Source organism: Balaenoptera ricei, chromosome 19 (genome assembly GCF_028023285.1).
Source record: "Balaenoptera ricei isolate mBalRic1 chromosome 19, mBalRic1.hap2, whole genome shotgun sequence".
NCBI classification, from domain to species: Eukaryota; Metazoa; Chordata; class Mammalia; order Artiodactyla; family Balaenopteridae; genus Balaenoptera; species Balaenoptera ricei.
The window spans coordinates 29,575,919-29,601,129 of NC_082657.1; the positions used below are offsets into that span (position 1 = coordinate 29,575,919).

The window sequence follows — 25,211 nt, forward strand, 5'->3', positions numbered from 1 at the left end:
GGACCACCTGCCTCAGGGCACCACGACCTCCCAGGCTGCCGAGGGCCCCTGAACCCGGCAGCCACAGAGCCGGCCTGGAGCATGGGACTCCAGGCTCCCAGTCTAGTACTCCTGCCTTTCAGCACTCCTCAAGCTCCCCCTTCATCTGCATCCCCACACCTTGAACTGAGCCCTGGAAGCCATTGTGCTGCAGAGCATGAGGACAAGGGCCCTTCCCCCAACAGCAGCAGGGGGCCAAGGTGGCCAAACTGCCCTTCCCCTCCCCCAGGCCAGGGGTGGAGGGTGCCGGCTGGCTGTGGAGGAGCAGGCTGGCCAATCTCTCCCTGAAACCAGGCAAGCTCCCTTTAAGGAAACTCTGCCATGGCCCAAGCAGGCATCTTCCAGCCAGGCAGGCCCCAGGACCTAGGCTGGGGATAGTGCTCGGGGAGGACCAAGGATAACACCCGTGATGGAGACAATTCAGCACCCACCACACAGGCTGCCCTTGCACACTGGTTCATGCACCGCCTTCACCTTGTGATCCCTTCACAAACCTGTGGGTCAGACTCAGGCCCACCCCTGGTCCCTGGGTTGGGTCCCAGCTCGGGAGTGGGCTGGGGAGGGGAAAGGGGGGTGCCAGGTTCTAAAGTCAGCCTATGAGGGGAAAATGCCATCTGCCCTGAGATACAGCTGCTGTGGCTTGGGATACACACATGAGGATGCTGGCCGTGAGGTGCTTGGCTCCTATGTCAGGCGTGAGGGGTGAAGACACACATCTTAAAATGCCAGAGTCACAGCCACCTGACACATGAGGGCCACGCAGACCACCATCTGAGGGAGCAGCAGGTTCTCACCTGCATCTCAGGCTCACCCAGGCAGCGCCCCCATTGACTGCAATGGCCAACCCTCTTTAAATTGCGATTGCCCTCTTTTCTTGGCAAATGTGCATCTGAAGTGGGAGAAGTTAAATGAGCTAATGATGACCTATAAGTATGCACAGATGGCTGTCAGCAAGGGCGGGTTGGGGGAGGGGGGCGTAAGATGCTGCAATGCAGCTCTGCCACAAACCTGCTGTGTGACACCGAGCAAGACCCCTAGCCTCTCTGAGGCTCAATTTCCACATATGGCAACAGGAAGGGTAACAAAACCTATGGTCAAAGGGCTACTTCAAGGATTCAGTGAGATAATGCTTGCGGAAATGCCTGCCTGAGGGGGGCGAGGGGGCAGAGCGACAAGCACAATGGGCCTTGGTGACAGAGAGCGCCAAGTTCGAATCCCGACCAGCCACTTACCAACCAGCTGACCCAACCTCTGCAGGAACAGGCTGCAAATGCAAGCACAGACATGCACAAACTCAAGGCCAGAACTGCAGGGGCACAGGGCAATCAGCCCCCGAAGCGATCACACAGTGTGGAGCTGTGGCCCGGCCTGGGCTGTGCCTTCCCTAACGGGTGGATCCAAAGCAGCCCAGCCCCAGGTCCCTTGGGGTCTTCAAGCTCTGTGGCTTTGCAGGAGTCGGGGGCTCTGGCTGGAATCCCAGGCTGGCTGCCTCTCTGTTCTTTTTCTCTCCACATTTGGGGAAGGCATTTCCTCCTTCCCGGGGCCTGCGGGTCAGGTTTCCACCCAGATGGAAAGTCCCACCCAGGGGCCCCCAAAGGAGAGCTTACCATGGAAACTCCACGGGGCGCCCGCCAGACACAGGGGCAAGTGGCCACTGGCAGGCCTTACCGGGGCCAGGGCCACAGCCCTGCCAGCTGGGAGGGGAGGGGACAGAGGGGGCTCCAGCTGGACATTCTATCTCAGGCACAGAACAATGTTCACACTTACATGCAAAGCAAAGAGTGGCTGAGTGTGAGCATATCTCGGTATGCGTGTGTGCATTTAGGCGTATGTGTCTACAGAAAGACAGCAGCCCCGGCCCTGTGTCCTCTTAACCCTTCTGAGCCTCAGTTTCCCTGGCTGTGTCCCTCCTGAAGGCTGGACTCTACTCAGATAAGATAAGTAAATACAATAATCTTGCAAAAAGTGAACAAGGGGTGGGTACTGCTGGATGAAAGCTCTCAGGTTCAACCACAGCCTGATTATAATCTGGGCAGAGAAGGTGGGGACACAGTGGGCGAGGTGTCTCCTGGGCTTTGGACCTCAAAACACAAAGATGTAAACAGAGCTTCCCATACTGTGTTCCAAGACTCCATGAGCTGGGGATACGTGGTCCTCAAAAAAGGGAGAGGAGTTTCTAAGGTCAAAAATAGCAAAAAAGAAGCAGACTCAACAGGTACAGACAACAAACTAGTGGTTACCAGTGGGAAGAGGGAAGGGCAGAGGGGCAAAATTGAGGTAGGGGATTAAGAGGTATAAACTATTTGGTATAAAATAAGCTACAAGGATATATATTGTACAACATGGGGAATACAGCCAATGTTTTATAATAACTATAAATGGAGTAAACCCTTTAAAAATTGTGAATCACTATATTGTACACCTATACCTTATATAATATTGTATAGCAATTATACTTCAATAAAAAAAATTTTGTAGAGTCCTCCCCAAGACTCACAGCGACCACTGACAGACCAAGGGCTCTTTGAGGTACTGCATTAAAGGAACCCGTTTGATTACACTTAACCAGGCACTTAGGAAGGTAACCTGAGCAGCCGTCCCAGGACGCAGCCAGCTGAGGCGGCCTCATCTTTGCCCGGCTGCCTCCAGGCTGTACTGCATGTAACTCCTCGGCTGTGGAGTGCACTTAGGCCCTGAGCATTTTCCAGGGTCAATTTAAGAAAGAACTCGAGGAAAGATGTGTCTGTATCGTGTGCCAAATTGTTACTGAGACAGGGCTGTTGTTTGTTCAGTGATTAATGAGGATCCACACAGTAAATTCCTCAGCATTTAGTGCCAGGGAAAAATGTTTGTCTGTCCCAAGTACTTGAATCAGACAGAGGTGGCCATGCTGCCCTTCATCCTATTTCTCTTTTGCCCTAGGCTGCCAGGAAGCTCACCTGCATGGTGACCCTGACCTTAGGCTGCTGACATAATTAGTTCTTTCATCAATTATTTTAGCTGACCAATGACACATGGGCCCCTCATCTTGTTTCATTAATAATCCCCAGAGCTGGTGTTTGTTGGTTGCTTGCTGTGTGCCAGGCACTCTGCTGAAGGCACATCTTTCCTCTCACTCATTCTCATAACAATGTCACAAGGTAGGGCTTCAGTCTTCCCACTTTACAAATCAGGAAACTGAGCCATGAGGAGGGATGGACAGGGCACATATGCACACACTTACAAACATGAGCGCATACACAGACATACACACATGTGCACCACATACCCATACCCTTAGCTGTGAGGGATGGACCCATCAAGTCCATCCCTCACAGCTAAGAAGCCAAGAGTGTTGCTGTGTGTGTTTACCTGCTCCCTGTCTCCTCGCCCTAGAACATGGGTCCGGAGGGCACGTGACCATCCTAGGCATCCCTGTGGCCTAGACGGCACAGATAGACACCTGATAATTAGGTGATGAACGAAAAGGTGATAAAGCCAGGATTGAAACAAAGGTCAGTTTGCTTCAACCTCATGCAAAACTCCTGTCTTTTTGGTGTTGAGGGATGGTAAACCTCACGCTAACCTTAACCTTAATACTAAATCTAACACTTAACCCTAACCCTAACCCTAATACTAAACCTAAGCTTCCTTCTAGCACAATCCCAGATGAATTCAGCAATAACCAACCCAATGCTCCCCGCCCCACCTTGTTCTGTAGGGCCAGCACTCTAGCCACAAAGGCTGGGGGAGGCAGACACACAGCCTCGCGCGCAGATGGTGGAGCACGTGGGGTCTGCATCAGGGAGAGGGCAGCGGGGACGGGGTCAGGTTTCCCGTCCAGGAAGCCCAGGCAGATGGGAGCAGGGCAAGCCTCAGCCAAGCAGGCTCCGAGCGGGGGATGGCGGGGCAGGCGGGCCACGCTGGCCCGGCTCACAGAAGCAGCTCCTCTGGCCTGAGGGCCAGCCCGGCGGGTGGGGAGGAGATGCCCTGCCCTGCTTCCTGCCCACTGTGGCTGGCCAGGAGCCCCGCAGCCAGCACAGGAAATAACAGGGGCCCCCAGAGGCCGCCCATGCAGGCCCTGCTCCGAGGCCGCCCAGGGAGGGAAGGAGGCCATTGTCGGCCTTTGTTTCAGTTTCCACAGCATTGCCCGGGCTCCAAGAGGCCCCTGGGAGCTAACAAAGCTTCCCCCAACCCGCAGCTGTCCAGCCTCCCCCAGCCCGACCCTGGGGACAGGCCCACTAGGCCCTGGGCTCTTAAAGTGGCAGGTGCAGAGTGGAAATGAAGTCATGTCCAAATTGGGGGTGGGGCGCACGTGGGCCAGAGCGGGCTGGGCAGGCACACGGATGGATGGGCACGGGGGTCTATGTCTGCACCCGGCTCCGCCCAGCCCCAGGTCCAACAGCAGAGGTGCGGATCTTTGGACGGAAAGAATGTCTGAAGCCCTGAGTGTACAACAAAGGAACCGAAGAAAGGAAACCCAGGGTAAGGAGGCAACCTGGACATGTCGGGCACCCACCTGGGTGGGGAGAACTGTCCGCATCCTTGAAAAGAGACATCCCAGAAGCAGCTCTTTCTGTTCATCTGCAAGCCTAGGGGTGTGGATGGGTGTGTGGTGCACATGTGTGTATGTCTGTGTATGTGCTCATGTTTGTAAGTGTGTGCATATGTGCCCTGTGTACATGTGGGTGTATGTGAGCACACTCATGCATGCACGTGCACACTTGTGTGTGTGCATGTGTGTGAGGTATGGAGGAACACATGTGAATGTCTGTATACGTGCACTGTGTGAGTGTGTGTACGTGTGCACTGTGTGTGGAGGTGCGTATGTACGTGTGTGCGTGTGAATGTGTATGCGCGTGTGCTTACGTTTGTGAGCAAGTGTACATGAGTGTGTGTGTGCGCATGAGCATGCACGCAAAATGACTTGTCATTGTCACATGTCACTGTTGAAGAGCACTCCCGGGCTCGTGCCCGTCAGCAGTCGCTCATTTCCACACTGGCCCTGGCGGCCTCTCACTTGTGGGGTGTCACTACCATGACCTCTTTAGGGTTCTTAGCACATCCTCTGGGATGTCATCCCACAAAGATGCATTCCATCTCCATTGGGTCCTAGGTCGCTGTGAACTAGCAACTACAGAAGAGTGGGCCCTGGACTCAGACAAAACCAACCCAGGTTCAAATCCTGCTCTGGCCCGGAGCAGCTGTGAAAGCCTGCACCTGTCTCTCGACCTCTCTGAGCCTCAACTGCTTATCTGTGCGATGGGAATGACACTACTTCCTACCAGCTGTGGTTAAGGAGGGTTAAATGAAAGACGCATGTCAGGTACACGGCCCTCACCTGGCCCCAGCGAATGCTCACTAGATGGTTGTTTTTTGTTACTGTTATTACAGTTGCTTATAATTATGGTAACTGAGGACACAACAGTGAGCAAAGCAGGCACTGCCCCTGCCTCCACGACCTTGCGCAGTTTGCAAAGCATTGAGCCCAGAGAAGTAGAACAGCAGAAGCAAAAGTGTCTCCTATTTACTGGTTTCAGTATCAGTCTGATGAGCTAACTACTACCAAGTATGGCCAGCAGCCATCAGTTAAAGCAACCAACCACAACAAAGGAAAAAAAGAATTATCAGTGTGGGCAAAATAATGGTTTTTTTGAACCAGGCAGGCATCAGCTAGGCAAGCTCAACCTAATACATGCATGGAGAGAAAGAGAGAGAGAGAGAGAACGTGCGCACGTACCCACACCTGCCTCATGCTCAAGAATTTTAAGAGAGTGTCAGCTGAGATGACAACCGCCTAACCCCTGTGGGCTGCCCACAGCCTACAGCAGGACAGTGGCTGACACAGTGCTCACCGTACCCATCCCAGAAGCTGAGCCCTGCAGAGTGCCCATCCAGGAAGCCAGGACCAGCCAGGTGGCACAATTGGGCTGACCTTGGCCATTTCCTACTGGCCATCCATGGCTGCACAGTGGATGCATCAGGCTCCACCCAGGGAAGGAGCCTGATCATATGACAGCCTCAGAGCCTCTGCCTTTCAGACCAGACCCTGCCCACCAACCCCTGCCAACTCCCAACCACACCCAGCCTTCCCCACTTGGGAAACAAGCAGCGCCCCACCAGCCAGGGTCAGCTAAGTGAGGGTGGTCCCCTGAGGACTCAGTCCCACCCCAACCCTGCATGGGGCTGAAGGCGTGAGTGCCCTGTCCACTGTGACAACGCCTAGAGACTGCCAGTTGAGACAAGGGGAAGGAGGAAGGGAGGGGCCCATCAGAGCCTTCTCTGTTGACCACACAGATCCAGGCCGAGCTAAGCTCCAAGCCAAGCTTCCCTTGATGTATTATCAATGTGTTATCAAGAATAAAAGTGGAGAGCACCAGGTGCCACCCTCGGGGGCTAAGGCTAACCTACATGCATTCTCTCATATAATCCTCACAATGGCCCTAGGAAGCAGGATAAGTATCCCCATTCCATCCACATGAGGAAATGGAAAGTACAGAGAAGTTAAGTAACTTACTCGGGGTCACACAACTAGTAAGTATCTCGACCTCAAAGCTACTTCTTGCTCTTAACAAAGTGAACAAAAATCTGGCCCTGAACTGCTAAGGGAAAATACAGATGAAGAGGCAGAAGTGAAGTTCTCCACCTTGGCAAACATTTGCTAGGTATCTGTCAGTTACCAAGCCAGAGCTGGGGTCTGGGAGCACAGAGAATCAGACATGGTCACCGCCTGAAGGAGTGAGCAGAGCAGCAAGGGAACCGGGCACGTACAGAAGGAACGTCATAACCAAGCAAAGGGCAGTGCGGGCCAGGATCAGGGCGGCCCCCGAGGCTCAGGGGCAGGCACAATAAATTACAGCAAGGCTATCATGGGATGCTTCCTGGAGGAGGCATCATTTAGGCTGAGCTTTGAAGGATGAGCTCCACAGGCAGAGAGCCCGGCCAGAGCAAAGGTCAAGGGGAGTGGGCGAGAGGGCTTCACTCATCAAACCCTCTAAGTCCTGGCTACTCTGGGTGGTGTGTGAGCCATCAACACCACTCTGGAGCTGGGTAGAAATGCAGAATCCCAGGCCCCATCCAGAACGGCTGAGTCAGAATCTGCATTTTAACAAGAACACCAAATTTGCCTACATGGTCAAGTTTGAGCAGAGCCAATATAAACCACGCCTGGAAAACATGGAGAGACCTCCCCAAAGTCCTAAGGAACAAAGTCATCATCACCCACAGGCCCACACCCACATACACACCTGACTGTGGCCCTGGTTTATAGCCAGGCTTCCAGTCACCAAAAAACTGCGGATTTCCACCATCCACCAGTGGGGTCCTGGGCCTTAGGGAGCACTCAAGGCTGGAGAAGGTAGGACCAGCCCCTCCAACATTACAGTCCTCATTACTGATGCCCCCCAAAAGCCCAAGAGCACCAGGAGAGGAGAAGGGGGACACCGGGCTTGCTGGAGTGGACAGTCCCCAATCAGCGGGGCTGGGAGCAGGCAACCTTGCTACAAAGAGCAAGGGTACAATGGCAGAGCAGCTGCTGTGCACCAGGTCCTGCAGGTACAGGACAAATGACACAGAGTCCCTGCCTCTGAGGAAGCTCCAAGCCCACCCAGAGAGGTGAAATCAGCAAGACAAGCCCCACTCCGGTTTCACTCCAGCGAAACCATCAGCCAGGCCAGGGGGGAGGAAAAAGGGAATCAGAAGAGAGACACCACACACACACACACAAACACACACACACACACACACACATACACACACTCCCTCACCCGTACCCTGGGTACCAGCACACACGTGCACATGCACATGTGCACGGCAGACACAGCACAGAGGAAGTGATGTACAGTGCAGCCCAGTAGGGGCCCCTGGCTGGTCCAGAGCCAGAGGAAAGGGTGGGCAGGAAACGCCACATCCCCCTCGGAGAACTGGTCCAAGTCAGCCCCAGGGGCCCAGGATGCCGCACAGAGGGGTGCAGAGGCCCCAGGACCCCCAGGGATTTGAGTCAGGGCCGAGGCACCTGGGCACACTCACACATACACACACACACACAAGTGCATGTCTCCGTGTGCACACAGGGCACAGACGCCCTACCTCGTGGACTGCTCACCATGGTAACAGAATGGCCACCTCTCAGCTCCAGTCACCACCTGAAGGTTTCTGAGGCCTCCTGTGCTGGGGGAAGCAGCTCTAACAAAGGCACAGCCCAGCCAGCCTGGCCAGGGGTCCACGGTGCAGACCAGCCGGCGCATGCCTGCCGCGCTCCCCCCGGTGAGCTCGGGGCCACCGCATCTTCCTACCCAGCCTGCCTGGCTCCACTCAGCTCAACTCCCCACAGACGCCCCAGCCGAGCTAATGAGAAACTCCCCAGCTGGCCCCATATAAAACCGCATTTCTTAAGTCTTTAAAATGCTAAGAAATTCTACATCTATTCAGGACTTTTCTACTCCTTTAAAATGTCCCCTGGTCCTCGTCGAGGAAATGACTGGGTTGGGGGCTCGAGCACAGGCGGTGGATAGTGCCAGCCAAGCCAGCCGGGAGCCAAGGGGCACCTGGCAGCTTCTGTCGCCGGCCCCGGGATCGTGGGGAAAGGGGTTGGGACACCCTCACTGATGAGCCAGGTTAGGACGGTCACTCAGGAAAGAATTCAGGGTGAGGGACCCCAGGGGAGAGGAGGGGAGAGGAGGGGAGAGAGGGAGACAGTCTCTCCAGCCTTGATTTGAGGATTGAAGAAAAAGTTTAAAGGTCCTGGGAGCCCCTAAGAAAAACTCCAAAGGGGAAAAGACCACCTACACAAAGACATTGGTCAGAGCATTGTTTATGATTCCAAAACTGAACGCAGTCCAAGTGTCCAGCAGGGAGGGGCAGTTCAGAAAACGAATGCCCATCCACCCAGAGACCCCCATGTAGCCGCTAAGAAGGGCAGGATATGTGGATCCAGGGGTTCCAAGAAGCTCGGGGCTCATGGGGGCTATACGGACCCCACCGGTGCATTCACCCTGCACTTCATCTAGAGAGAAGGGTTTTATACATGGATGGAGCTGGCAAAGGGGCCAAGAGAAATGTAAACAGCGAGTGTGCAGAAGCACAAGGTAGTGGGTGGAGTCTCTGTGAAGTAGTTGAAATAATAAATACATGCTCTAGGAAAACACAAGTGGGGTGGGGAGGCAGCTCTGAGAAGGTTCAGAAGGGCAGGCTGGGCTGCACCGAGGGGCCTCAACTCCCTGCGGTGAAAGGCCCAGTCTTCCAGACATTTCCGTCCACCTCACTGGTCACAACGTGGACGTAACGGGCTGCAGGGGGTTAGCAGGCTGCCACCTTTGTCCGTGGTGGGCGCACTGACCACTCCCGCTACCCCGCAGCTTACCCAGAGTCAGAGTAAAAGGAAAAGGAAAAGGAAAGGCTTCCAGCATCCCTCCCCCAAGAGGCCCCCCAGGCACAGACACCCAGCTGCCACTCTAATCTCCCCGCTGAGCAGGTCTCAGAGCCCGCAGCCCTAACACAGCCTCCCCCTGACCCCGCAAAGCGCACACACGCCCCCCACCCAAGGACGGTCATGAGCAGAGGCCCAGGGGGAGGTGGGCTGGGGTCAGCCTGGTGGGAGTCTCTAAAGAGAGCCTGACCCAGTGTTTTCCAGACCTGGCCTTTGAATTTGGGAAACGTGCACAAGGCCTTCAAAACAGGCACCTCCTCTCCTTCCGGGCAGCAAACCAGGAGGCCTGGCCCTAGTTAGACTCTCCCACCTGACCCAGGAGGGACCTGGGCACTGAGCTGACCCCTCTGCCCAAGCCTCTAGATCCCCTGAAATGAAGAGCCTGAAACAACATTCTCATAGGCAGATCTGCCATTTACAGTTTAGATGCTACATTCATGCCTGAGCTGCCCGGGTTCAAATCCCAGCTCTGCCACTTCCTGGCTGTGTGACCTTGAAGCAGGTCACTAGCGTCTCTGTGCCTCACTTTCTATATGTGAAAAGCACTGAGAAGGAGGACTGGCTCCTAGAAGTGGCTCATAAATGGGAATGTTGGTTTCATTAACTAGAACAATGAGACCTGTAACGTGGCAGGAAGGCCTGAAACTCCGATCACACCAATATGGTCTCAGGCTGCTGGGCCATCACAAACAGTTGATTATATTGAGTGTTTCTCTCCAACCACAAGTGTGTGTGTGTCACCATGCCAGACATAAACCTGGCTAACCTGCCCAGGCATTGACAACGAGTATTTGTCAACAAATGAACTGTTTTCCGTCTCCAGACCACCCCCAGACCCTTCTGGCACTGCATCCCCAGCTTGGTCCAGAGCAGCCATGGTGGAAGGAAGCCCAACCTGTCCCGAAACCTGGCCCAGGGAGGTGGGAGGTTCCAGTGAGACTGTGATTAGACATTTACACAAAGATGAGCCCCTTCATCTCCCAGCTCAAACTTGGTGACCAGGGGAAGGGAGGCAAAGCTCAGTTTGGTTGGTTTGGTTCCCTGAAACCCCACACGGTAAGCTCACGATCATCCTGGTGCCTGCCACTCAGACACCTCATTGCAGAAGGGATTGAGGAAAGAGAGAGGAAGCGCTGAAGGGAGGAAGGGCCTCCCCACTGAGCTGGGCTGGGGGCAGGTGACGGGAAGCAGAGAGGCCTGGAAAGTCAAAACCTGGAAAGTGGAACCTTGGTAAAGACGCACTTGGCAACCTTCTAACGGTGGCCAGGCTGAAACCAGCTGGCAGAAGGACACTCTTTGACCTGAATAATGTCTTCCAGATATATGAATTGCCCAAAATGAGATACCATTCCACATCTAGGAAGCCTAGAATCCCCCCGCAAAAAAGATAAATTGCACGTATTAGTGAAGATGTGGAAAGACTGGAACCCTCATACTATATCTCAATAAAGCTGCTTTAAAAAGATACGAGTTGTTAATTTTTTAATCTGATGATATCATATGAAAATCCAGCTTTCTGGCTTCTCTTTTAAAAACTCAGATGATGTGGCGATACTGGGGCCAGGTGCCCTGTCACAATCAGCTAGCACTGAGGGACGGCTGCCCCCGTAGCAGGGCCTGGGTCGCAATTCACAGTGCCCCCCCAAACCTGCCCGCTCACCTGTGCTACCAGCCCACCTCGGATGGGCCTTTGAGCTTGGGACCCCTGGGGGGCTTTCACAAAGGACCCTCACACTTCTAAGGAGTTTGAACCCATGGCCCGGCAAGAAGAAGAACTTGGGAGTAATCTGTGACGCCTCCCCCCCGCCAAATCACATGCAAAATGCTCTGTGCATTTGTGAAGAGAATCCACACGCTTCCTTTCCTTGGATGCTCAAAGGCATCTATGGCTCAAAACAGGTTAAGAATTTCTCTCACTTATAAAATAGATAGCTAGTGGGAAGCAGCTGCATAGCACAGGGAGATCAGCTCGGTGCTTTGTGACCACCTAGAGGGGTGGGATAGGGAGGATGGGAGGGAGACGCAAGAAGGAGGGGATATGGGGATATATGTATACATATAGCTGATTCACTTTGTTATACAGCAGAAATGAACACAACATTGTAAAGCAATTATACTCCAATAAAGATGTTAAAAAAAATTCTCTCACTTAAATTGTCTTTTTATAAGATACTGTCCCTTCATCCCCCTTTTTATGGATAAGAAAAAACAGGACGCAATGGGAAATGATTTAAAATCCCACACCTACTAGGCACCCCCGTCCCTCGGCTCTGAATGCTGTGCTTCTTCCCCCCAGGTTCTACTACCAGCAGCCCCATGTTTGCCAGCAGAGAGGCAAGAGTGGGCTCCCTCCTCCCGTGACCCCCTGGCCAGGCAGGAGGACTGCTGTGAGCCAATCACTTTACTCCCCTCCCTGCCAAGCCGGGCTCTCCATGACTGTCAGGGCCCTGACTCAAGGGCACAGACAAAGCAGGCCAGGCTGTTCCTGGGGGCAGTGGCCACAGGGTCCCCACGGGTAGTGGAGGCCACTGTGCATTCTGCTTCTTTATTGGCGTTCTCCATCACATTCCCAGAGCCAGGAAAAGCAGGCAAGGGGAAGTTTGCACCCCAGGCAGGCTGGGTCCCCACAAAGGGGAGCTGCCTGGTACTCAAAGCTCCGCACTCCTAGTAAGATGCTCTCCGCCCACCCTCTTCACCTCACCCAGCATTCCTCTGGACTGATGAGCTAAAAGATCCTCCATGGCCACCTTGGGTCCTGTGCCGCCAGGGACCTTCCCAAAGCCCCCATGATGCCTTCAGGTCTCTGCTCAGCTGTCTACCAGCCAGTGTCAGGCGGTGCAGAGGTTAAACCCCAGGCTCCGGCTGCAGGAGGACTTGGGTTCGAGTCCCTTCTCCACAGCATCCTGGCTGGGGACTGTGGATCCGCTACTACACCGCTCCAAGCCTCCTTCCCTCATCCGCCAACCGAGGACAGCAATTCTCAGTAACAGTGCCAGGGGTGGCTTGGGAGGCTTTGCTCCCCCATAATCTTCTCTGGCACCTGCCCCCATTTTCTGATGCAGCCAAGTGACATTTTCTCAGCTTAATGAAAAGCATTATACTAAAGCAGCTTCAACCAGGCCTTTGGCCCTGTCCTCTACCAGATGGCGGCCCCCAACCAGCCCATGGAGAAATTCTGGAGTTGCTGCTGGAAACAGCACCCACCTCATAGGGTTGTCATGATGGCCCAATGAGATACTGGAGGTAAAGTTTTGCTCTATGCCCTGGCACATACCAAGTTAAGTGTTCACTAAACATCCACGCCCGGCTCCAGGGCTGCCTCCCAAACCGACCTCATCCTGCCACCCGGGATTTGCTCCATCTCACAAGCCCCGTGCTCAGGGAATACAAGCTGACTTTAATAGCCCAAGCCCAACAGAATTGGGAAGGAAAATTTATCACATGAATGCACTGTAAAAAAATCATCAGAAACGGGCCAAAGAAAACAAAACAATCCATTGCCCAGCTGTGGACTATCCAATGCCCGGGATGCTTTGCCCTCCCTTTCCCCATCTCCGAGCAGACGATCCAAAGCTGACTGGCACCAGGGAGTCCCTGAGGGCCGGAGGGACTCACAAGGAGCGGTGCACCTCTTCCTGCACACGCGCGTGGGGCGTGCTCAGCTCTTGGCTGGAAACGGGCAAGTCCCACAACCTTCGCCACTCCCGAGCGCCCCCGGAGGCCCGAGGGCTGGCCATTGCACTGTGGCCTCAGAGCACCGCAGACCGCAGGCCCCCATGCAGCCCCTTGGCACTGCCCTGCCTTCTGCAGGCCGGCCCTAGGGATGCAACCCAGGCGCCTGACGCTCCCTGCAGTGGGCTCTCCATCCACCGCAACACTGCCAGCGCCCTCCTGGCACCCCGCGGCTGTCCTTGACTGTCCTATCGCCACTGACACCACTGGGAAAACAGCTGGGAGGGAGGACTTTATAGGGACACGACCAGGCTGGGTGCTTTCCTGGTGCGGGGGCTCGGAGCAGAGTGGGGACCCTCTTCAGAGCTGGCTGCATGCCTGAGCACGTGGACCCCCAAGTCTGTCAGCGTGCCTGGATGAGATGTGGAGCTTTATAACCTCACTGTGTTTCCTCCAGCCATGGGGAGTGCATCTCTCCCGCACAGAAGGCCACAGGGCAGGGACCACACAGCCCCTTCCCCTATCCTACCCAGTGTGGACCCCAAGGCCTGTCCTAACTCTGGACTCTCCTCCCAAGAATTTGAGCACCTCCCCATTCTGCCTTCAGACAAAGCCCCTGCCCTGGAGGGAGCCCCTGTCACCAAGGGCCAGGCACCTGCAGACACAACAGTGCCCAAGCCTGGGTCAGCCAGGACCCAGCCAGGACCCTTCAGACTCTCCAATCAGCACAGATCCTGCTGCGAAAAGCACTGGACTAGGAGTCCGGGAACCTGGGTTCGCGTGCTGGCACCCACTCCCCTTCCGCCCAGTCTGTACCAGCATTTCCCAAATTTCAGTCATCTGGGAACCACCTTCATGATTTTTGCTGACTCCAAGCATTACATACTATTACTTAAAACTTGGCCAACTCAATTTTCTCACTTAAATGACTTCCGCATCATCTTAAATCACACGTGGCCATAAAATCACAAATTCAATGTGTAACCATTCAAGTATTAAATGTTCATATGCCTTGTTGCCTAACACCTCGTTCTTGGAACTACTGACCCAGATCATACCTCCCTCCTTGCCTCAGTTTCCACACCTAAAAGAGAAGGCGGTGGGACTAAATGACTCCCTCGTAGGTCTTCTCAGGCCCAAGATTCTCCCCTGTGGAGCCGGAGTCAGGTGGTCAGGATCCTGGGGCAGGGGACAAGGCAGGAGAGCCTGGCGCCTGCCAGACAGGAAGCCAGAGCCCTGCTGCCAAGGAAGGTGCTAGCTGGATGCACAGCCAACAGGAGCACCGTGCCCTCCACTCAGGAGCTCCCAAGGACCCCAAGCCAGTTCCCATCCCAAGCTCCATGGGCAGCTCCAAATTACAGAACTTTACAGTGAGAAAATCCTCATTCATCACCTCTCTTTATAGCTGGGGAAACTGAGGCACAGGAAGGAACTTAGCTAGGGCAGAACAGAGCTGCAAAACCCAAGTCCCCTGACTACCAAGTCACCCCCATCACCCCCCAACGGCCAGGCACCCCACAAGTCTGACCTCCGCCTATTACCAACTCCTGGAGGCCTGGGCTCAGGTCTGCATGCCCGAGAGCACAATGCAGCCCCTTCCAGGAAGGCGAATACAGGAATTCTGATTTTGGTTGGAGTTTAAATGTCCTATTAAAATAGCTTTTATGCAGTTAGGTTGGAATGAATGTGCAGCGACGCCCATGGCTGGGAGCTTCAAAGCCTGTGTAGTGGGGGTGTGGTGGCCCATCTGAATGTACCCACAAGATGGAAACACGGTCCCCAGGGGAATAAAGGCGTAGTAGTCTCTGTATGTAATAGATTTTATTGACCATATGGAACTGATATAAAAATCGTGTTGCACGGTGTAATCTGGACTGGAGATAGGAATGTGACAGGAAGAATATGTTCCATAACCAGCTGGGTGGCTTTCTGAGTTCCTGAGCCAGCCCCCCGGGACCCCCACCAGCTCTCCCACCAGCCCCTGGGCATTTACCTGATGCTGTCACGGAGGAATCCCAGGGAAGCGAGAAGTCCGAGGCCTCCCCCTCTTCAACTAAAAGAGAGAACAGAGACGGGCCTGTGAGTTTTAAATCTGTGCAAACAGGTCATTGGGGTGGGGCACAGGGCAAGGAGGAAGGATCATTTGTGGTGGTCCCTATAATACCCATGATCAGGGGGCAAAGGGGTCAAGCCTACAAAGAGGCCTTTGTTGGTTTCACAGAGATGTAAAATAATCAGAACAAAACATAAACAGCAAATAAGTGCTGTATCTGTATGGTTCTCCCATCCTTGTGCCCCTGGCAGACATCACAGATCGATCACAGCACTGCCTCAAACAAGACGCAGCATAAGAATCTTTCTCTACACAATGCTACAGGTCATTACTATCTATAATCAGAGTATCCACTTGAGATAAAGCCATTTGACACTCACAGGAGTAGAGTGAAGACTCAGTCCTCTCCCTGGTCCTCCAGACACTGACCTCCTACCAAGAGCCCTTAGACCACCACTGAGATGTGAAGGCTTTCTCGATTATTCCAAGAAACAAACAAGTGACTCTCAGAGGTTGGCAAAGCATGGTGTGCTATCCTCTACACTGAGAGCTGACCCACAGACAGACCTCAGGACATGCTGGGGTCGACTCTCCCATGGTCAGCAGTCCTGGGCCAGTGACATCAGAAAGCAACTCACCGGACTTCCCTGGTGGTGCAGTGGTTAAGAATCCGCCTGCCAATGCAGGGGACAAGGGTTCGAGCCCTGGTCTGGGAAGATCCCCCATGCCACGGAACAACTAAGCCCGTGCGCCACAGCTACTGAGCCTGCGCTCTAGAGCTCGCGTGCCACAACTACTGAAGCCTGCGCGCCTAGAGCCCATGCTATGCAACAAGAGGAGCCACCGCAATGAGAAGCCCGTGCACCGCAATGAAGAGTGGCCCCCGCTCACTGCAACTAGAGAAAGCCCATGCACAGCAACGAAGACATAATGCAGCCAAAATAAGTAAATAAATTTATTAAAAAAAAAAGAAAAGAAAAAAAGCGACTCAATTCTCCACTCCACCCCAGAGGCCACAGAATGAAGCTGGGGAGGGATGGGGTGTCCCCACTACCCTGCGGCCCGGTGTGTGAGACCAGGCTGGTGGCCCTGAAGGCCATGCACTAGGAGAACACAGGAGAAATTCTATACAGCATAATAAAGCTCTTGTCCTGGAATTAATCCCAGTCTAGGGCATGTAATAATATTAAAGCTGGGTTATGGACTTTGTAAAATGGAACTTTGTTTAAGCCAAAAATGTGCATACACAGTATTTTTCAGATTTAATGGGCTCTGAAGTTCTACACACGTGCAGGCTGAAGCCACCACGTACCACCCTGTTCTCTTTGCAACGTCGCTGTCTCTGCATGGGCACACACTGTGAGCCAGGCACTGCGCTCAGTGTGTTTAATCCCCATCAACGCACTTTGAGAGGTGATGTGACGTGCCGGAGGTCCTACAGCTAGAAAGAGTCCACACAACGTTGGGGCTGGAACCCAGGACTGTCCGTCTCGAAGGCTGCTCCTGTGTCCACCTGAGACCCAGAGGATGCTGTCCAGAATCCTAGCGACTCAGGACTGGAAAGCAGCAACCCCAACCTGCCCCTCAGAAGGCAGGCACACAGCATGCTGGCCAGACGAGCTGGGAGCGGAACAAGCAGGTGGGCTTGTGGTCAGACACCGGCTTCAAACCCCGATTCTGCCTCTAATTATATGACCTTGAGCAAACTGTTTAACCCCTAGGCTTCAGTTCTCCCATCTCAAAAACAGAGGTAAAAATGGTACCTAAGCCACAGGGTTATTGGGAAAATTCAATGAGATGATGGCTGTCATCCACTGGAACAGTGGCTCAAGCACTCAGGTGGGTTTGGTGCCAGGGCTGGAACAGCTCTCGGAATTAACAAGTCCTGCTCTGCGTGACTCCGACCCTCTTTATTGTCTACCCGTGATCTTACACCAGCACCCCCACAGAGCCTCAGAGAGCATGTTTTCTTTTAACCCTCAGAAACAGCTCGCCCAAAAGGGCACATCCACGTCACTGAGCAGAGGCCAAGGAATGCTAACCCAGGGCTCTCTCCTTCCCAAGTTTGCATTCTGAGAGTAGAAACTCGGCATCAAGACAATGAAATGCAGAGACGATCTGGGTTGGGACCAAAGCTATTGTTTGACTTAGCCAGTTACAGCTGGGGTGGGGTTTTCAAATATGCAGCTTTGTAAATACGAATCGAGACCTCGAGTCAGACAAAATTGATATTACTCACTAAGCTGATTCCAGCCAGACAGCCTCCGAAACACAAGGCGGATAATGCTTAAAGCGATCAGAAGCAGGCCATGCATGAAAGGAGCAGTTGTTAGCAGCTTTCAGGGCCACACCTGAAAATCAGTTTCCTTCGCATTTCATCGTTTACTTACTTTACAATGTAATATATATATTGCTTCTATTGAGAGGTTGCTGCCAATTTGTAAGGTCACCATGCTACCATTTCATAGGACACTGTCAACAAGATCTGTGTGGGTACCTAGGACCAAGACATGATGCACGACCCTAGTTCTCCCTTTGCCCTCAACGTACTCCAGGTATCAGGGCAAAAGTCTCCACACTTGGGTCCACTCAGTTCTTTGGTTGGGAAGTGTGACCTTCCAAGTCGTTAAACCGGAGGATGTCCCTAAGATGCCAAATCCTTCCCTCCCTAAGATTTGGCTTCAGCCATTATGGGAAGGAGAATGAGAAAACATCTGCTATTCTGGAGCTCTTGGGAGGATTCAAGGCTCTGTTTCCGGGGACGATAAGACTGCAGAGGTGGGAAGAGGAGGAGAGCGAACTGAGGCCGCCGCCTGGGGAATTCCAAAGTGACAGACATGATTACAGGCAAACGGCCGCATCACACACCAGCATCCCCAGAACCACGTCCCTCACAGCGAGGAGCCCATGGGCCAACTCGCCTAGTGACATGGGCATGAATGCACTTTCTTACAACTGCTGGCATTCACCCCACTGACATCCCATCCCCTGGCCCACATTATGGTTTTTGAAGGTATAAACACACCATCCTTTATACACTCCTGATGAGAAAAAGGAACGCCAAACCCCACCATAACCATCACGAGGCCCTGTGCTACCCGACCCTGAACGTGAGAAGGCTCTCCTCCCCTCCAGGTGGCCTCTTCTGTCCAGGCTGGTCTCTTCAACAATAAGATAACTGGCAAGGGCAGCAGGCAGAGAGCAAGGAAGGCCTCCCCTACAGCTGGAGCGAGGCACTTGCTGGGGGGCCCGAGCCATCCCCAAAGCGGAATTTTGCTGCAGAAGCACGATGAACACCGAGGGGTGAACATCTCAGAGAAAACTTGATCAGCACAATGGCCAATACGGACAACACCCTAAGGGGCTGCCCAGCCAGCCAGGGGAGCTAGGGGCTTTCTGGGGACTCCCCCAGACTCCACCTCTAACTTTTTAATTTATAAGATACTTGGCACCACTGAGGCCGAAGTACACACCCCCGCCGTGCCCAGCCTCAAGGGGAGCACAGGGAGATCCAATCCTGTGAATGATGGGCGTTGTAAGCACAGGGTGGGTGCACAAGGCCAGTATGTACACAAAGGGAGGGCGCATGGGGACAAGTGTATACACATGGGGAAGGGGCACAGAGTGAGTGTGAACACACAGGGTAGGGGTGCAGCAGCAAACGAGGGGATACGTGACAAAGTGTGTATGCAAGGAATGGAGGTACAGGGCCTATGTTCACATGGAAGAGTGCACAAAGTGTATTCACCATGGTTCCTGGGGTGTGTTAAGAAAGATTCTGAGGCTCTCTCAGGGCATCAGACAGATCAGAACTCTGTGTTCTCTCTCTACTCTGGGATCACATGTTGTGATGGCTGACTGCCCCATGGGTGTATACACCTGTGAGCCCCACCAGATGCTGTCTCCCCAACTCAGCAGTGGGCTCATAAGCGACCACAACCCCCCTACTCTGGGAGTACCCACAGCTTGCCCGTCTATGCACCAGGATGACCGTGCCACCATCAATGAGATGCCAGTGAGATCCAAAGCCTGTGTGCTGGGCCTCTGGACTTACGGAACCCTCCAGCAGGGGCAGGTGGTGCTAGGTGAGCGCCTGTATAAGCCACCTCCCCATTGCCACTTGCTCCTGGCCTGGGGAGGAGTATCCTCTCCTCGGGGCTCCCCATTACCTTGAAAATGCAGAGGAGATGGAGCTGCGGAAGGGAAAAGAAAGGGGAGGCAAGGGGCTGAGGTGGGAAGCTGGAAACGGGGCCCTAGAACCAGGGCAGGACTGGGGCCGCACATGGAGGTTGATCAAAGTCAGGCAGGATCTGGGTTGACAGACAAGGTGTAGGTTAGAGGCAGGAAAGCTGAAGCACAAGTGCTAAGGCAGACGGTGTCAGGAGGTGAACGAGAGAGACAAACAGAGGCAGGCATCGATCCGAGAATCAGAGGAGGCCTCCAGCAGGGCAGCAGGGCCCCCAAAGCCCCTCTCCCTACCGCAAAATCCACAACAGGCCAGCTGCTCAGCCTGTCTTCAAGGATCTGAGAAGGCCCTGCTCCTGGATGTAAGCCTCTGGACATGTGTGCAGCTAGGCACTTTTCTGGGGAAAGGAGCCATAGTTTTCATCAAAAAGATCTAGAATCTGCCCCTCCAAAAAAGGCTTTATTTGAGGAGTCTTCTCAGCTGGCCCCACCTCTGGCTGGTGGTCCCAGGGTCTGAAGGGACCACTCTATGCTTTGCTGGCTTTTGTCCCAGGGATCATCTTACCCTTAGGGAAGGGTTGCGCCTACCCTGGCCAGACAGAGGCTCCCTAGAGGCATCCCTGCCCCAGCAGAGGTGGTGAGCCCGGCAAGGGGCACATGGCTGCTCTCCTCGGCTCAGCCTTGGGGAAACCCTCTCACCCACACCAGGCCAGGGCCCAGGAGAGTAAAGGACACATTGAGAGCCCAGACTCATTGTCAAGCATGAAATGGAGTATCACTCCTGACTTAGTACTAAGCAAACTCAAGGAACGAAAAAGTGTAAAGCAGGAAAGACTACTGTGTACGGCTGTGCAGGTTGTACACTGCACAAGAGGCCCAGCAGAGGTGGTGAGAGAGGGTTGAAATTTAGCCCACAGTCTATCTGTTCTGGTGCAGGGCTATGAATGTCCAGAGGAAGGGGTACCCATTGTTTTTGCACAAAGGCACAACTGGCCTCTTTTCTAATTCACACAGATGTGCTATAAAGCATAGCCCATGACCATCTCTGGCATCAGGCTTCAGGGCAAAATGACCAGGGTCAGGGGCAAACTCAACCAGTGGGCCCACGCTTTCCAGGCTCCTCTCTGGTGGGGATTAGGGACAGGCAGTGGATGGGGTTGGGAGAGTCATGGCATGGAAGAGTACAGGCCCTCTGCAGCCAAAGCTAAAACAACCCAAGCCCCCCAACGCCAGCCCCCTCACACCAAGCTCAGACCCTCAGAGGAGCCAAGACCTTGCGACAGGGTCACATCACAAACCCATTTACTTAACTCCACGATTCCCCGTCCACTTGCTGAAAAGAGAGGAAACTAACACTTTAAATGATGTAGGTAAGACCACCTGCCATTCTCCTCCATGAGCGCCTGCCCAGAGCCAGGGTGCGAGAAGGGTTGAGACTCTATGCACCCTCCCATCAGTCTGTCCACACCCCTGTCACCTGAGCACCTCACCACCAGGAAGATGGGTCTAGGATTTAAAGCAATCTATTTTTGGACAACATGGCTCCTAACGAGAAGCCTTCTGCCATCAGATCTAGCGCTTTTAAAAACACACACAGGAAAAAATAAAAATTAAAAAAAAAAAAAACACACACACAGGGCTTCCCTGGTGGCGCAGTGCTTGAGAATCTGCCTGCCAATGCAGGGGACACGGGTTCGAGTCCTGGTCTGGGAAGATCCCACATGCCGCGGAGCAACTAGGCCCGTGAGCCACAATTACTGAGCCTGCGCGTCTGGAGCGTGTGCTCCGCAACAAGAGAGGCCGCGATAAAGAGTGGCCCCCGCTCGCCACAACTAGAGAAAGCGCTCGCACAGAAACGGAGACCCAACACAGCCATAAATAAATAAATAAATAAATAAATAATTTTAAAAACACACACACACACACACACACACACACACACAAAGGTGGTATGTCCCAAAGTTGGAGGAAAAACTGTTGCATAGACTTACTGAGAGATAGTGGGTGGGTCCACAAGTCGGCTGCTTTGTAATATATTTTTACAGCAATTTTGGTAATATTTAACTTTCCCCTTAAATGCCTACTTTAGAACCAGCACCTATGAAAACATGAAAGGTTACTGAAAATTTTCATAAATTGTTCCCCTGGCCTATCTGGGGCAGAGGGGTAGGAAGCCTAGATCTCGCTCGGCCACTGTCTTCCCTTTCTCTCCTTGCCTCGCTTATCTACAACACAGGGAGCACACAGGGCTCTAGGAGTAGTCCAAGAACTCCAGAAGAGAAGTTGGTCCATCCTCACCAGGAAAGTGACTCTTCCAGAAGTCATCCACGGAGCTCATCTAGCAGGACAGATGAGTGGGATGAGGGTATCTGGAGAGAAGCTATAGAATAAAGGGATTCAGGGAGCGGGCCCTGAAATAGGGCTCCCCAGGACCATCCCTAGCTCTGCCGCTTACAGGCCGTCAGATCTGGGGCAAGATGCTTGACCCGCTCTGATCTTCGGTTGCCTCCTGTGTAAAATGGGGGTAACACTAGTACCCACATCACAGGAATGTCGAGAAGGCTAAATGCAGTGGTATTCCCGAAGCACATGGCTCAAGGTGAACACGCAGTCAATATTAGCGTTACTGCGATAACTCAAGCTGCCCCTTCTCCCCCTGGCGTGGCTGCGCAGGTTTCACTCTGCAGGTAAAGATGGGAGGGCTCAACAGTGAGATCAAGTTTCCCACCGAGATCCACCCCTACCGCCCGCAGGAAGGGCTCAGTGAGGGCCATGGATCTTTAGGCATCACGGCCTCCTAGTCCCCGCCATGGTGCAGGGAAGGTGTCCCTAAGTGTGGGACCATCTGGAGATCACAGCCAAGGGGCTCAGCTTCTGTGCCAGCTCATCTCCCTCTCCCTCCTGGGTCCCCCCATCTGCACCCCACACACCCCAAAGGAGAACTGGGAGATATCCGCAGAAGGAACAGAAGCTACAAGCTCAGCAGAATCTATATTTTGGGGAAACTTGCAGAAATTTGATTCCTTTCCTCCACCCTTCCCTAATAAAATGAAAATGATGGTGATGATAATGATAGTGATGATGGAAAACATAGGGTAATAAATGTGAAACATTTCAAGTTTTCTTTAAGTACTCGAAAAATGGGTTTTTCACTAGACCAGGGATAGAACACAAGTGGCACACCTGCGCCAGCTCCCCTATCCTGCACCCGTGGTAGGCATTGCTAATTAATCAAGGCACTCTTTCTCACTAGGCACAGATGCAGCTTCAAAAGCCTCAACAAAGTGGGTTAAAATCTATTGGCCTTCTCTGTCCTGGTCCTTAGCTTCCCTTCCGTTCAAACACCTCTTCACGGCACACACATACCACACACATTCACACACACACACCTTACACTACTCTTAGGGGTGTGTCCAACTGGAGTAGATCTGGGCCAGAGCCAGGACTCTCCCCTAGAAGAGCAACCTTCACTGAGCCCCAGTGGCCCCAGGCATTATGCTGAACATCCCACCTACAGGCTCCCATTTAATCCTCCCCGCTCCCGCCTAAGGGAGGCCTCAAAACCCCCACATTTCTGATGAGGCAATAAAGCCCGGGGAGCCCGAACATTTGTCCAGAAGTCGGCCCATGGGCTCACAAGGCCAGAGCGATGTTTCCAAGTATAGCTTTAGCTCAAAGCCACAAACACCCAGCACCAGAGGGCGCTTACAGGTATTTCCTCAGCTGCTACCTGAAAGTCAAGGCTTTACTCACCCATTTCACAGAAGGGGAAAGAAAGTCCCAGAGAAGAGAAACAGCTCACCCAGGGGGGCAGACAAGGTAACAAAAGCCCTGAACTCGAATACTCTAGCTCCCAAGCCCTGGAGTCCTCATAGACAACGCTCCCTACCACATGGTTCTTCTATGAATAAGCAGCTACATGTTGCTGAGCTCTCACCAGTGCTGTGATGAGCACTTTGTATACTTTTAATTGCCCAAAGCAGTGCTTCTCTGAATGTAGTCCCCAGACCTGCAATAGTAGCATCACCTGGCAGCTTGAGAGGGACGCAAAATCTCTGGGAGTGGGGCCTGGCAATCTGTATTTTTACAAGCATTCCAGGTGATTCTGATGCCTGCTAGAGTTTGAGAACCACTGTCCTACACAATCTTATGAGATAAGTACCTTTGTTAACCCCCTTTTACAGATGAGAAAACTAAGCAGTTTGCCAAAGGTCACGGGAGAGGTGGAGCCAGGACTGGGATTCTTTACCCCTTTGTTTTACTTCTGCAAGCAGCAGCTCGGTTCACATTGAGTGCAGTCAGCCAATGAAAGCGTAAAATCTGATTCTCTCTCTCTCTCTCTGTCTCTGTCTCTCTCTCTCTCTCTCTCTGTCTCTGTCTCTCTCTCTCTGTCTCTGTCTCTCTTTCTCTCTGTCTCTCTCTTTGTCTCTTTCTCGCTCTCTGTCTCTGTCTCTGTCTCTGTCTCTGTCTCTCTCTCTCTCTCTCTCTCTCTCTCTCTCTCTCTCTCTCTCCCCCCAGGGATTGAAATTTACAGAAGACTCGGTAAGTCCCTCTCTGTGCCAGCTCCAGGGAACCCAAGAAGAGAATTCATCCTCTGGGGTCTCCTCCCAGACACACAAGTCCTTGGGGAGAGAAGGAAAACCATGTGAGACAGTCGTGTGTGGTAAATCTTTAAGAAGACAGTGGTCCAGGGAGGAAAAGGGCTCTGGTTTGCAGTGTTTGCCACTTTCTATAGTGAAATGCTCCCACCACAGCCACTGTCAAGCTACCGAACAGGACGCTGCTGAACGCGGAGCTGGGAAAAGATGGGCATAGTCAGCACACCACCAGCTAAAGAAGCACTGCCACAGAGGGCGGGCACCAAGCTGGGGGCGGGGGGCGCAGGGGCACTTTCCTGGCTCTCCCCAGCTACCCCATTTGTCTTGCTCAGGCTCAGGCCCCATGTCCCAGAATTCACTCAGCATTGCCCTTCTCTTACTGTGTCCTAGATTAAGCATATTTTTTCTTGTTATAAAAGTTTCTGAAATAAACGCTCCATGTACAATGTAGAAAACTAGGAAATAGTGAGTTAAAATGGGGAAACTAAAAGCACAACTTTCCCTGTATAAATGCATTGCTACAACTTTATAGAAAGTTGAAACAACACATGCAGTTGAACAACACAACCAATTCTGGAACCTGCTTTCCTATCTCAGCAATATACAATGAACATCTTTTCACATCAAAAACATGGACCAACACGGATGTTATTAATGGTGGCCTGAGTCCCATCATAGGAGGCTCCAGGACTAATTTAACCAATGTCCTGTTGCTGGACACCTAGGCCACTGCTAGTTGTTTTCGGCTGTAAGAGAAACCACGTTGCAAAGCCATCCACACACATAAAACACGGCCGCAAGCCTGCTCAATGATTTTTCTTAGAATTAGTTCCCAAAAACAGGATTACTAGGACAAAGAGTTTGCCGATTTTCAGGTTTTTGAGACATACTGCCAACGTGTATTTGGCCTTTTCCTCCTTAAATAAGCACTGAGTGCCTCAGGTGACCTAGCTCTGAGCTAGGTATTATGAGAAAGATGAGAAAACGGACTTGGACTTTGACTTTCCACCTTCACACCGTGAACTCCACGGTGACAAATGTTACCACTGTTGTGCCCCTTGGGGGCTGGCACATAATGACAGCTGAGTGAATGAATGAATGAATGAATGGATGAACAAACTACGGTATGATGGAAGATGCTAAAGGAATCCCAATCTCTAAGACAAAAACAAGTGGACACAATAAGGACCCAGAGTGTAGCATGAAGGAGGCGGTGGGAGCTAGGAAAGGTGAAAGGACAGCAGGGACCAACTCCCAC

The 25,211-nt window shown here is 52.9% G+C and overlaps 1 protein-coding gene across 2 annotated transcripts in view; it reads right to left on the reverse strand.

The window, feature by feature from the left end:
• ZNF423 (zinc finger protein 423) overlaps nt 1–25,211 on the reverse strand; it is a 335,079-nt gene that overhangs the window by 259,550 nt on the left and 50,318 nt on the right. For both annotated transcript variants that reach the window (XM_059904839.1, XM_059904840.1), the window contains exon 2: nt 15,111–15,170. In XM_059904839.1, coding sequence (XP_059760822.1) covers nt 15,111–15,170 — 60 coding nt within the window. The remainder of the gene's footprint in view (nt 1–15,110; nt 15,171–25,211) is intronic.